At 55.6% G+C, this 14192-nt stretch overlaps 1 protein-coding gene across 2 annotated transcripts in view; it reads left to right on the forward strand.

Moving 5' to 3' along the window:
* SLCO2B1 (solute carrier organic anion transporter family member 2B1) overlaps positions 1-12746 on the forward strand; it is a 59405-nt gene extending 46659 nt beyond the window's left edge. For both annotated transcript variants that reach the window (XM_045818183.1, XM_045818182.1), the window contains exons 10-14: positions 2572-2737; positions 7439-7602; positions 9040-9104; positions 9431-9551; positions 10849-12746. In XM_045818183.1, the coding sequence (XP_045674139.1) occupies positions 2572-2737; positions 7439-7602; positions 9040-9104; positions 9431-9551; positions 10849-11026 (694 nt within the window). In that variant the 3' untranslated portion in view covers positions 11027-12746. The remainder of the gene's footprint in view (positions 1-2571; positions 2738-7438; positions 7603-9039; positions 9105-9430; positions 9552-10848) is intronic.
* Positions 12747-14192: the final 1446 nt, after the last annotated feature.

The raw sequence follows: 14192 nt of genomic DNA on the forward strand, positions 1-14192 counted from the left end.
GGGGCAGGGGTGGAAGGTACTTTGCTTGCAGGACAGCTCCAGCTTGGGGAAAGATGGAGGCTCGGTCAGGGCACAGCCACCTGCAGGCACAGCACCTCCAGAGTGAGCAAGCCCTGAGTGCCAGTGCGGGTGGGGCGCATCGAGGGGCCAAGCCCAGCTCAGCCTAAGGAAGGAGGGAGCAGGCTCTCCATCCCTGGGGGGCTAGCAGGGACCGGGGGACCCTTATCAGGGACACTGCAGGGAGGACTTGTTCTCTGGGAAGGGATTGGCCTGGAGACCTCGGAGATTTTTGGTTTGTAGGGCCTGGGTGCTAAATTCTGTTGTTCCCTAGCCCTAAAGTTCCAGAATTACTTTTCCACCTATGCGGGGTAGTGCCTGCCTCCACCCCCACACATACCTTCTCCCCTTGGGAGCATCTTGGAAAGGATGTGAGAAGCTACGTCGAGGCCTCTTCTCCAGAATGATTTCATTTTTCCTGGGAACTGCTCCAGGCTTAGGCTGGCCCAGCACTCAGCAAGAACTCCCCAACTTCTGCATTCCTGCCTCTCTGTGGGTGTCTTAGGTGCCAGCTTTCTGCACCTGGGGCTCCTTCCGTGGGACAGGGGTCGGGGTGGGGGCTTGGCTCAGGTTCCAGAAGTGCTCAGCCCTGGCCCTCTTTGTCCCAGGTCCCACCTCATGGACCTCTCCGCTTCTCCTTTCCCCCTTCTTTTCCTTCTCCTTTTCCCCCAGGGAGGCATCGCTGCCGGCCAGGGTGGGGCCTTCTGTGTGCAGGGCCCTGTTCTTGGTGCAGCAGGAGGCCTCTGCCGGGCCCTAGGTCTGAGGATGAGGCCAGGGCCTTGAAATGGTTTTTGGAATAAAAAGTAAATGGCTATGTTACCACCATTTTCCAAAAAAAATCAGCCTATACACCACATGCCATATTTCTCTTTTCTTCTCCCTCTCACCTTGACCCTGACATCTCATTTCACTCGTGTTGACATCTGTATTCTTGCAATTCACTCACTGAACTTTGGGTCCCGTTTCATTGAAGACACATTTCAGGACCAGTGGAACAAACTGAGCAGAAGTTCTCAGGCTCTGGTCCCACTAACAGTACCCATGGCTGCCGAGAGCAGAGGTCTGCCCCTCGCCCAATGCCCCACCCAGCTCTTCTCATATTCCTCATTGGACCCTCACGGGATCTCTGAGAGAGGGTCCTGCCATCATCCCCATGCCACAGATAAGGACAGTGTGGCTCAGAAAGGTGAAGTCACGCAGCCAGGGCTGCCTGGAGCCAGGGCTCTCCCAGCAGCAGCAAGGGGCCGAGGACGAGCCCCAGGTCTCATCCGCACAGCCTTCCAGCTGCAGGCAGCGGGGCTCTGAGAAGGGCTACACCCTGGGCAGAGGTCCCCGGTGCCACCTCCTGATGGGCGCTCCACTCAGACAGTGCCAGTCTGTTCCCCCTCCCCCGGGGCAGGAGAAAGGAGGCAAGGCCTGCTGGCTCAGATGGAGACCCCACCTCCGGGAGGGAGCAGGCTGGCCTTTGTTCCATCTCCCCGCCCCCACCCCAGATTCTGGCTATGGGCTGTTTCAGCTGTTGTCCTGGCTGCCTCCTCAGCCCCTGCTGACTCTCCTCTCCAAGGAACTGAGATTTCATGGAGCTGGCCAGGCCAGCCCCTCCGCCTGGGCCCCGCACACACCCACCCCAGGCCCGCAGCACCTCCAGCTGGCCCCTCTGCAGCTGGGCCATTGGCTCCTCTGCAGATTTTCTCCCTTCAGGCTGTGAAGCCAGGCTGAATTCTGAGTCCCAGGGCACCTCTGCCCCTCCCAGGGTGACCTGCCACTGGGACTCAGTCTCTCCTCTGATCTCCTGCCCTATGTGGTCCTGGCTGACTGAGATGGGGGCTCTCCCGGGATTTGAGGGGCAGGATCTCAGAAGGAAGGCAGGTGGGACAAAAACGTGCCCTAGACACAGTGACAGGGTAGTGACAGTGAGCGAGAGGTCACAAGACTGAAGGAGGATGATGGGGTGGGGGACCCTCTGCCGAGGTGACAGAGAAACTGAGGCCCAGAGAGAGTCAGGAGCGGGTCAGAGATCCCCCAGCTAGTCAGGTATCCTGACTCCCACACACATAGCTCTAATTTCCCAAGAAAAAGAAGTAATCCATCTATGTTGAGAAAAAAGGCACTTTTCACTTGAGACTAGTTTCTGGGCGGGATTTATCTTATGCTCCTTGAAGAAGGGGCACTGAAGAGCAGAGATGGCCACAGAAGCAGTGCAAACAGCCATAGGCTCATGGGGCTGGAAGGGGTCTCAGAGACCTCTGGTCCAGGCTCTGCTCCCCATCTCTCCCATAGGGAGGGAGGTCCCCTGGAGCTTCCAGCCCATCTTCCTGCTTTCGCACCTCCACTGCAAGGAGCTCATGACCTCCGTGTCAGGGAGCAGCATGGACAGTGAAAAACCTGTACGGGGTGGGAATTGCTGGCCGCTGCTCATTCTGGTGGGGAGCCAGGCTGGGGGTGAGGTGCGTCCGGCTCGTGGCCCGAGGGAGGCAGAGCCAGGCCAACCCTTCTGGCCTTCTCTCCCTGCAGTGCCCAGCCGGAGCTGGAGCTCTTTCCAGGCTGCATGGAGCCCTGCTCCTGCCCAACAGACGACTTTAACCCCGTCTGCCACACCGGCACCCGCGTGGAGTTCCTCACACCCTGCCATGCAGGCTGCACCCGCCAGGTGGTCCAGGAGGCTCCGAACAAAAGCCAGGTAGGTCAGGCCTCCGGATGCTCCCTCTGCCTCTCATGGGCTCTGCCCTTCCCTGTCACTGCGTGCCTGTCACACTCTCCCACTCTGAACATTTGCACTTTCTGGCTCTCTGTCTGTTTCCTTCTGCTGGCAGATGTAGAATGTTATTCTCTCAATAAGCTTTTATTGCCAGCTTGGGCCCAGCCATGTGCCAGTGCCCAGAACACAGAGGTGAACAGGTCTGGCCCCAGCTGTCTATGCAGGAGAGATGCAGAGAGAAAGAACTCAGGGATGCTGCTGGGCAGGAGAAGTGGTCCCCACAAATACAGATGAGGATGGAAGGAGACACAGCCCACCTGGGAGGGTCCAGAGGCTTCAAGGGTGAGTAGGCAGACTAGGGAAGGGCTCTCCAGGCAGGAGGAGGAGCAGAAGCAGAGAGTTACATGGCACATACACACATACATGCAAATATAGTGTTTCATGAAACTGCAAAGAACTTGCTGGAGCCGAAGCAAGGGTCCGTGGAGGAAAAGCAAGGCCCAGATCAGGAAGGGCCTCCAGTGTGAGACCACGAGGGGGAACTTTATGCAGAGAGCATGGAGAGACTTGGGTGACTTTTAAGCAGGGGGGTGACAGCGTCAGACCTGGGTTTGATCACACGGAGACCGGGGTGTGGAGGAAGGTGAGCAGAGTGCAGGCTGGGAGATGGGGAGGCCAGAGGGGAGGCTGCGCAGGGAGCCCATTCAGTCAGCCATCCTCTGGGCCCGGGACCCAGAGGCAGGGGCCCTGCTCTCCAGGAGCTCTCAGGGTGGGAAAGGGGACAGTGTCGCCAGCAGTCCTGCGTTCTGTGTGAACATTAGAGAGGCCACCGAGACTGGCGGGCTCCTCCTCCCCTTTCTCCTCAGTCCCACCGAATGACACACGGAGACAGCATCCGGCCCCCAGGTTGTAAAGCCTGTGTGTGGGGGTTGCAGTGTCAGGCCTGTTGTTATGACAACACCTCCCTCTCTCCAGAGTCCCCCACCTGCTGCTGTGTCCTACTTGGCATCTGCATCCCAGCCTGCAGCTCCTGCAGGGAGAGGCCTGGTCCCCACTGGCTGCTGCAGAGCCAAGCACCTGGCTGCCCGTGCTTCAGAAGTCAGCCAGGCAGCACCCGGGCTGTGTAAACTGTTTACATTTGGAATAATTGTGATCCAGCCTTCGGAGCCTCCTATCACTCACTGTCCTGACCTGGTTTGACCTCCCTGAGACCATTCCAGAAGCCTCCAGGCCCCAGTGTCTGAGGCAGAATCCTCCAGGGGACAGTGTACTCCCGTTCATATGGGCTCTTTAGCGCGGAGGCCAGGCCACGGCTCAAATCCCAAATCCCCACTCCTCTTCTAACCCACTCGGTTACCTTCGGCAAATTAGACTGTGTCTCTGTTTCCTGGTCTGTAAAGTGGAGGTGATGGCAGTGAGTGCCTACTACCTGCTAGGCACTGTGCTAAACGCTTTCCCCAGATGACTTCTTTAAATGGTAAGGAGCCACGTGACATAATGCATGAAAAACACTTAGTGCCTGGGGAGTTTTAAGCCTTCAGGAATGGCCACTCCTGTGTTTATGCCATTAGACAGATGGGAAACAGAGGCCCCGGGAAGGACCAGGCATTGCCCAGAGCCTTAGTGCCAGAGCTGGGACTAGAACCCAGGGCTCTGACCTCCCAGCCCCGCCCCCTTTCCAGAGCATCCTCAGAGGCTGTGTTTTTGGTATAGTACTTGGAGGAGGGTGCATCTGAGCCCTGCTCAGCACTCAGGAACTCTCACTCTGGCCTGGAAGTGTCTCTTGGTGAGCTTGTCTGCTTGGCCGACGGTGAGCTCCTGGGCCCAGGGGTGAGTGGGCCCATGTCCAGTGCAGCTGTGCTAAGTAACCTTTTGTGGATGAGTAAGTGACCAGGGGAAAGATGGGCAAAGGTGGGTGGCTGGCGGGATCTAGGGCTCAGGGGGGTAGGGCTGAAGCAGAGGCAGATGGAGAGATTGAAATCATTCCCAGGAAGAACTTTCTGCCATAGAATCAGACCTGGGAAAATCCTTCAGAGAAAGGCCTAGCTTTTGTGTCCATCCCAGCCTCTCAGACAAGGAACAGGCAGGGCGCTTCCCTTCCAGCAACTTTGTCCTGGCTCGTTCTCCACCTTCCTGTTCCTCTGCTATATCTGCAGCCCAGTGAGCTGCTCAGCCTGTAGGTGAAAGTCCAAATGCTGCGTGCTCGGGAGGTTGCACATGTGGAGCCGCAGCCTCGTCATGCACAGGAGCTCTGCAGAGCGGTGGGAAGAGCGGGAGTCCTACCCACCCACCTGAGGCTGAATCCTAGGTGTCCTTGCTCTCTGCCTCAAACCAGCACCCCTTTCTCCATGCCGCTCCCCTTGTAGCTGCCAGAGCAGCTTTTGTACTATCTCGTCCTTTCTCTCCCATGCTTAGAACCTTCCTGAGGCTCCCAGTGATCCACCTCAGGGCTCCCCAAACCTTTTCACTTTGGGAAGTATCTGAGGCTGCCAGGGCTGAAGGTGAGAGGCCTGGAGGGTTCCAGCTGCCCCCGGCCAAGCCAGCCAGGCCACACTGGGATCAATCCCTGCACACCTGACTCCTAGCTGAAGCCCGAGGGTCCCTGGGGCACACTGATCAGGAAACTGATATATGGGGAACAAAAGAAAAACCTGCCCTGGCTGGCGTGGGTCAGTGGATTGAGGGCCAGCCTGCAAATCAAAGGGTCACTGGTTCTATTCCTGGCAGGGCACATGCCTGGCTTGTGGGCCAGGTCCCCAGTAGAGGGTGCACAAGAGGCAATCACACACTGCTGTTTCTCTCCCTCTCTTTCTCCCTCCCTTCCCCTCGCTCTAAAAATAAATAAAATCTTTAAAAAGAAAAAGGGAAAGCGAGGTTTCCTGGTTTGGATTTGCTTTTGTCGGGCACCTGAGGGCACTGTCAGTCTAGACCACTTCTCTGAGAATCTTTGGCTAGAGGTTTCCCAGGCCACCTGGAGGGTGGGAATGCAATCAAATATACTCTCAGCCAGCCTGGGGCATTTCCTGGCAGTTTGGAAAGAAGTCAGCTTTCATTCATACTTCAGTCCTTCAAGGGGCCCCAGTTTTCTGGGAGCCTCCTATTAGATTTCTCACCCTGGCAGGAGGGAGAGTCTGGACTCATCTTCTGGCCCCAAAGCCCCCAAACTTCAGAAGGCTGCCTTCCATTGCACCAGATTCTGGGGCCGAAGCTGCTTTCAGGAGTCTGCTCATCCTCCTGCGCTCCGGCCTGAGTGCTCAGCGTTTTTTACTGCTTGCCAGCTTGCGGGTGCACTCAGGGCCATACATCCAGTACCTCGTCCAGGATGTTAGGTCCTTGCCAGCAGGATAATTGGCAGGGCACCTGGTCTGCTGTGTCTCTGGTGACAGCAGTCCAGGCTCCTCTCTCACGATGTCACCCCAGCGCGCCCTTGAGCCCTGCCCCGCTGCCCTCTGCTGCGAGCTCCTGCACTCCGCCTCTGGGCAGAAGGGGAGAGTCGATGGGTCTTTCATTCCTCATTCCTCAGTGATTTTGCACCTGTCTCTCCCTGTGCTCATCCTACTCTTCCTCTGGGCAAACTGTCCTTCCTTGAGACACAAGTCCAACAGCCCCCTCCAGTAAAGCCTTCCTTGGCCCTCACCTGCCGAACCAGGTCTCCCGCAGTGCGGGCTGCATCTCTGCCTCCTGGGCTTCGTCTCTCCTTGAGGGTCCACTGTGGAGCCCGACATACTGCAAGGCCTCGGTGAAGTGGGAAGTGGGGAACACAGCTGAAAAAATCTGAGTTCCTTTTCCAAAACTCTTTCTTGTTTTGATTCCTTGCACACATGGTCAGGAATTTGGAACATCTGACATCACCCGGTAAAAGAATGAGTTTGTGTGTGTGTGTGTGTGTGTGTGTGTGGTGTATGTGTTGTGTGTGGGTGTGTTTGCGTGCGAGTGTGTAGTGTGTCTGGTGTGTTTGTGTGTGTGTATGTATACACTGGGTAGGGCAAAGGTAGGTTTAGAGTTGTGAGTATACAAAACAGTCTGTTCTTGTATTTTTATTTATCAATAATCATACTCCATACCAACAACTGTAAACACACCTTTGCTCACTCTGTACGGTGTGTGTATGTGTGCCTATGGTGTATGAATGTGTATGTCAATGTATATGTGTATACAGTGTCTATGTGAGCATGCATGTGTAAATGTGTATGTGTGAGTGCATCAGTGTGGTATCTGTGAGCATGTACATGTAAATGCATGCGCATATATATGTAAATATGTTTTTGTGACTGTTGACCGTGTATGTGTGTGGTGTATGTACAAATGTGTACGTGTATATGTGTGTGACTGTGTATGTGTGAAGGTGTGTGTGACCGTGTGTGTAAAGGTGTGAGTGTGTATGTGTGCAGTGTTGGGGGTGGTGCTCCTCTAGGCACCCCCCCTTCCCTCCTTGCCACTTCCCCCTCTCCCCACAGCCACAGCACAGGCCCAACCCATTTGGGTGCAGACGGCCTGAGTCTGGGCACCTGCCTGGCTGCTCAGCCACCCTGGCTCAGCCAGGGGTCAGAAATACCCCTGTCAGCTCTGACTCAGCCGGCTGGTGCCCTTGGGTCTCTCACCAGCCTCCTGGCACATTGGGCCCTTGGCTAGCTGCTTGCCCCTGGAGGTTCCTGAGGGCTCTTTTCCCCTCTTCCACCCCAGGTTCTCTACACCAACTGCAGCTGCATGGTGGGGCACGGCACTGTGTCCGCAGGCTCCTGCGACTCAGCCTGCAGCCACCTGGTGCTGCCCTTCATGCTCCTGGTCAGCCTGAGTGCAGCCCTGGCCTGCATCACCCACACGCCCTCCTTCATGCTCATCCTAAGGTGAGTGCAGGGGTGGACCAGAGCTGGTGGACACCAAGAGGTCCTTAACTGCAGGCAGGGCAAGGAATCCTGAGGGAGGGCTTTGAAGAAGGAGGGTTGCGGGTGGGCTCCCACAACAGCCCAGACTCCCACTGTCCTGCCTCGTCCTCATGACAAGCTGTGGAGATGAAGTTTTTTCCCACTTTACAGATACGAAAACTGAAGCTCAGAGCAATTCAGGAGCTAACCCCAGGTCACGTAGCAAGTGTTGGGTAGCAAGGGGAGCATACTGGTGCTGGGGCCCAGAGCCCAGACCCTTACTGGTCCCAGGGGAGGGGAGCCACACCTAAGGCCCTGCCCTTGCCTCCCTGACACAGGGTCACGTGACTCCCAGCCCCCACCCTATCGGTCTGGGCAGGCCGGGAGAGGTTCGTTCAGAAAACCAAATCCTATCGGTATTGTTCACGACGTGAATGCCACTTGTAGCCAACAAGCACTTATTAAGTGCCCACTGTGGACCCAGCCATGCTGAGCACTGCCTCTTGGCTGAGCAGTAGCCAAGATCTTTCTGGCTATTGTCCTGAGGGTGCCTGCTGGGACTGACAAATTGTCATCTGAGGCCAAAGTCAGCAGCTCTCAGGGTGGGGGCTGAATAAGGGGACCTCATAGAAGGGATAATTCCAATTTTTCATTATGCTTGGATTGGTTTATTTCATGGTTTCTAGAAAATTAGAATGGGGAAGGAGTCCCTTACAAACACTAGAAGACAAGTAGACCCATACAGTAGTCTGGCCGCAGAGAGGAAGTAGGGTCAGCAGGTGCCCCGCAGGCAGCCTGCTTAAGAGGAGCGAGGGCAGGCAATATGCTGCACGAACTCTAGCTCCTGACGGCCATCAGTTGTGGGATCTCGGCCAAGTCACTTCACCAGTCCAAAAATCTGTCAGCCTCCTAATTGGTAAAATGGGGCTGATGATACACCTACTTCATGGGGGCCAGGGGGGCTGCAGCAGAGAATGACTGAGCCCGTAGTCAGTGCTCCACTAATGCCAGCAGCCGGTCTCACCTAGGAGAGGAGCCAGTGGTTGTCAGGGCCCCCGGAGCTGTGGCATCACAGTGGATGAGGCCTGTCTGGTGTCCAGCTCCAGGCTCTGTCAAGTGTAGGGGGAAGGGGGGACGCTGGTGGAGCCGGGGCGTGGGGAGGGAGGGGAGGCATCTGTGACCAGCACAGGGAGATCAGCACACGGCCCTGACCGTCAGTGGCTGTGCCCGGTACGTGGGGACCCGGCTCTGCAGGTTGATCGGAAATGGAGTGTGGAGCCTGAGGCCTGGCCCCATCCTGCTCAAGGAGCTTGAGGCCAGGGGAAGGCTGGTGGGTGCTGAGAGAGAAGGGGATGGTGGGAGTCCTGTGAGGGCTGGAGCCCTCTGGATTCTCGTGTCACCCATGTTCCTGCTTATTAGGGGAGTGAAGAAAGAAGACAAGACTTTGGCCGTGGGAATCCAGTTCATGCTCCTGAGAGTTTTGGGTAAGGAGCCCTCTTGGGACCACCGGTCCAGACCCCACTATGCGCCGGGCCTGGGGGCACTGGGATGAGTGGGACCCAGGTCCTGACCTTGGGGTTCACAGGGCCATAGGGAGGCAGGTCGGGCCCAGGTACTGGAGATGGGTGTGTGAGCAGCTAGACAGCCCCCAGGGAGGCAGCAAGATGAGAGTTGGGCTTGAGGGCCAAAGACATGGGCCAAGAATTCTCCAGTGGCCCGGAGCCCCCCTAGGGGTTGTGTATGCCAGGTAGTGAGGGGGTGGGGTGCGGGAATGCCAGACCCTCTGTGTCCTGAGCCTGTCCTCCTCCAGCCTGGATGCCCAGCCCTGTGATCCATGGCAGCGCCATCGACACCACCTGCCTGCACTGGGTCCGGAGCTGCGGCCGTCGGGCCGTCTGCCGCTACTATGACCATGACCTGCTCCGGAACCGGTGAGACCTGGGGCAGGGGCTGCCAGGGGGCTGTGGGAAGAGTGCTGGAAGTACTGGAGGGGTCCCGGGCAGGACACCAGCTGGGGGAGGAAGTTCTGCTGGTGACAAGCACTGTATCCAGTGCTGAGCTGATGGAAGATTAGGAGTTAACGTGGCCCAAAGACACAGCTAATGACCGGAGAAGCTGGGCCTCGAACCCAAGCTGTCTGACGGCAGTCCGTGCAGGAACTGCATCATCACGGCCGCATGTGGGAAGAACCAGGGGAGCAGCCCGGCAGCGAGAGAGACAGGAAATTGGGGTGGGGTGGGAAGAAGGCCCCATCTGCAGCACTGGAGGCCTGGGGTCCAGGACCAGCTCTTTCTCCCTCTTTGTGAGACCTGCCTTTTCGGGGCTCCGTCTTCCCACCTATACAGTGGGAAGCCCACAGAAGCCTGCAGGCAGGGAGGCTGCTGGCCCTGGGATGGATTGAGAGGTTTGGGGTGCTTGCTAGCGAGGCTGGAAGCATGGAGCTGGTCGCATGCAGCTCTGGGTGGGGCATGGTCCCTGTGGGCCAGGACTGTCCAGGGACATCCTAGAGGCCAGGGGCAGTTAGATGGGAAACTTGGTGAGTCAGACCAGCGATTTTCAACCTTCTTCATCTCATGGTACATAAACAAATTACTAAAATTTTGCAGCACACCAAAAATAGATTTTTTGCCAACCTGACAAAAAAAAAGTTATAGCTGTGATTCATTCACATCAGATGGCTATTGTGATGGCTATGGTCACTTTTTTAGCTGACAATCTAAGGAAAAAAAAGTCAGTGTCCCCAACTGTTTTGAAAATTCTTGCAGCACACTGGTTGAAAATCCCTGAGTGGGACAAACAGGGGAGAATGAACCCTCTTTTTCCTTTGGCAGAGGGCATGCAATCCAACGCTGCAGTCGTAGGCCCCCTGAGCCCTCAGGGGACCTGGAGAGAGGCAGGGCTGGCCCCGGCCACAAGGCTGCCAGGCATGGGACAGGGAGGGTGCCCAGGCTCCTGCTGCTCACCCAGGGCTCCTCCTGCACAGTGTACCCCCTCTTCCAGGGAAGGGCCACCTTGGCCCAACTCCAGGGGCTCCCTCACCTCCCCAACCCAGGCTATCGTGACGTAGAGTCCGCTGCCCTGGGCTGGAGGCCTCTCCTCCTCTCAGGGCCTCAGTGTCTCTGACCTGACATGGGGGGTGATTGCTGACCCCATTCTGCCCCCAGCCCGAAGACATCCAAGCCCTAGCTGGGCAGGTCTTGAGCCCAAGTGTCCCTTGCTCTTTCCCAGGTTTATTGGACTCCAGTTCTTCTTCAAGACGGGCTCCCTGGTTTGTTTTGCCTTGATTTTGGCCATCCTAAGGCAGCAGGACAAAGAAGAGGGGGCCAAGGTGGTGGCACACCCTGACCCACCGCAGCAATTGTTCCTGTCGGGACCAGAGAAGAAGCTCGAAGAATTCAGAGTGTGAGCTGTCCCAGGGTCCCGCCCTGGCCAAGAGAGGCAGCCACAGCAAGTACCTCCTCTGGGCCCTTAGCCTTGAGATCAATTGTCAGGAGCCTTGTTTTTCAATTCTGACTCCTCCACTAACTTGCTGTGTGACTTCAGGCAAGTGGCTGACCCTCTCTGGGTCTCTGTTTGCTCATCTGCACCAAGGAGTTACTTGGGGCTTTGCTGTGTTGACCACTTCTGAAGCAAGAGGGTCTCCCCTCCTGACCTGAAACCAGGCCTTCCTGTGCAGAGGGAATGCGTATCTTTCCTCCTGGGGCTTTAGGGTAGCAAAGTGGACACCAGTAAGCTAGGTTGCCCTGCATACCAGATCCCAGCCCTGCTCTGCCACTTGCCTGGAGCATCCTCTCTGAGCCTCAGCCACCACCTCTGCCAGGTGGACATGGACTTAACCAGCTTTTGGGCCCCTTCAGCTGTGGCCATCTGTGCAGTCACAAAGCACTAGCGTCTCCTCCCCAGCCCCAGTCAGCCTGAACTGGGGCTGAACAGCCTTTGTCAAGAAGTGTCCATTTGGCGCCCCCTGGAGGCAGAGACCTGAGCTCCGAGGGGAGATCCACTGGGGATGGAGGTGGCATCACACTCAGGACATCTGGGTGGGGCAGGGCCTGTAGGAAATCTGGTGTGAGGGCCCCACGAGGTCTCAGCTCAGTGGGGACACTTGCTTTCTGGACTCAGGAAGTCCCAAACCTTGCCCTCAGGGAGCCACAGTCTGGGTGAGGGACTCTGGTGGAGGGAGGCACCCAGGCCCCTCACATGGGCGTTTTCTGACTTTAAAGACCAAACGCACCCTGCACACACTCACTGGTACTCTATGCATTGCCAAGACTTCACACATTTGACCATGACCCCCACATAAGTCACTGTGACTTTCGTAACTAGAATCCTAATTTCACCGTTTCCTCCTGGGTGCTTCAATCTGGGTCACCTGGGGCTATGTAGGTAACATCTCGTTCTGTGATACCCAAGTTTTGGGGGTAACATCTGCTTCTCTGTGATGCCCGGGTTGGTATAAGGACCTGCTCTTTGGCCTGCCTGGCCTGTAATGCTGGGAGCAGTCACGCCCAGCTCTGTGGAATGTGTCGGTTTATGGAATGTTTGGGTCTGAGCAGGGTGGGCCTGTTCATGTCAGGCCTCATCTGACTTTCTGGCCGGGCCTGGTCACCTCCCTGATCTGCCCCCAGCCAGTCTGTTGCCCTCAGCTCTCTGACCTGGCTGGGACCTGCTGCTCCAGAGGCAGGAGGCAGGAGGCACGGAGCCATCAGCAGCCACTCCCCAAGCCCTGTGTCCAGCCATGTGCTAACAGCCAGGAGGGAGCTGAGAGCACAGGGGGCACAAGCGGCTGGGACCCCTGTGCATGCCCAGCAGCAGGCCTTGAGTCTGCCTCATGTGAAAGAGGAGGGACGTGCAGACATTCTAATTCCTGCTTCATTCCACTATTTTTGATACTTTCCATGTTTAACAAATATCTGAGCCTGTATTTATCAACGCCAAGAATTTCAAATCCTCATCAAGATGAAGGACTTTGTATGTTTATATTCCTTCTCCTTCCCTGTTTCCCAGGTTTGGCAGAAATAATCTGGAATTATAGATACAGCTTGTTATTAAATTTGTTCTTGCAATAATGTCTCTCCTATTACAAAAATCCTTTCTTACAGACTGCATTAGAATTTGCAACAACCACATTATTTCCAATTATTTGGATTTAAGGTTTACTGGATTCGCTGCTCACCATTATTTCTCGTGTATTACATCCTCCCCTACCCGTGTGTTCTGGCCTCATCTTCATGAGGCTGGGCTACTTCCTCCAGCGATGGTTTCAGAACTGGAACAAGGGCGTGAGGCTTTCTGAGTCCTCACCTGCCCAAACTCATTTAGGTTTCACCAAAGAGGAAATGGTTCAGATAGGCTAAGTAACTTGCCCAGGATCACATGGGAAATAAAGGCATCACCAGGGTTAGGTCCAGATTTTCTGGGAACTGAAGCTTATACAATTTGGAGAGCCCTCTAAGAAAAAGAACACAGAATGAGGTAAGGAAGTGACTGTTTACCTAGGATGAGAAAAGAAGTCAGAACAACTATGTCACACAATTTAGAAAAATACCAGTTTATACCAACTGCTGTGTGCACCTCTAGAGTACATTTCCCCCTGACAGTTGGAAGGATTTCCCACAGACTGGCTTCTGTTTCTGTACATTTCAAGCCTGTTTCTCTTGTTTCTCCTCCATTGTCCATATGCTTCCAGGGCCAGCTGACATAAAACACATTCATGTCATGAGATGACCACTGGATAGGACACCTTAAAGTCACAATTCTGAGTGAGTTGGACAGTGGATAGGAAAATTCCTAAAAGCCATTCTGAACATAGAGGTGGCTAGCAGGACTGATCTCCATGCAGAAGTGACTGAGAACCACATAAACATGTCTGAATTAACCCAAATTAAACTGACCCCCAACTCAACTCATCCCCCTTAGCCAGACCCCAGATGTGCCGAGGGCCCCTCCAACCCCCTCACATAAAGGGAAGTTGGGACACGAGGGAAGTTGGAGTGACAAGAACCAGCATGTGGTTAAAGATCTTACCTTTGCGAGTTTCCCAGGAACAGGACAACAGAACCACATACAGAGGCCCGGATGCTCAGTCGGCTTCATGCTGATTCCACCTCCTGGTTGAGCTGAGATTTGAAGGAGAAGATTAGGTCCTTGTGCTTAAAACCTCTCAGGCTGGTCAGGGCAGGGAGACCCCAGGGCAGTAGAGACACGGAGCTGTGAGCCAGGAGTGGAGCAGGGAAGGGCGGAAGGGGTGGAAGGGCCCAGGAAGCAGTCCTCTTCCCTGATGTTGGCCTCTGGCCAATGTGGAGCCACAGGCAATTGTGCCTGTGTGCTGTCTTCCCACCCTGTACTCAGACGCTGGAAAGAGAAGCTGTGACATCTCCCTACTAGATTCCACGCATGGTGATAAGATCCAGCAGAAGACAGGACTGTGACCGGAACAAATATCTGGATGCTTGGTCTGGAGTGCCTCTGGCCTGTAGACTCATGCTGGCAAGTTGCAGGGCAGGTAGATGCCTCTTAGGAGCTGGGAGCCAGGAGCCATGACTGGGGCACAAATAGATGAGGAACAAGAACCA

Source organism: Phyllostomus hastatus, unplaced genomic scaffold, assembly GCF_019186645.2.
Source record: "Phyllostomus hastatus isolate PE091 unplaced genomic scaffold, TTU_PhHast_1.1 phas_scaffold_317, whole genome shotgun sequence".
In the NCBI taxonomy this organism is placed as follows: domain Eukaryota; kingdom Metazoa; phylum Chordata; class Mammalia; order Chiroptera; family Phyllostomidae; genus Phyllostomus; species Phyllostomus hastatus.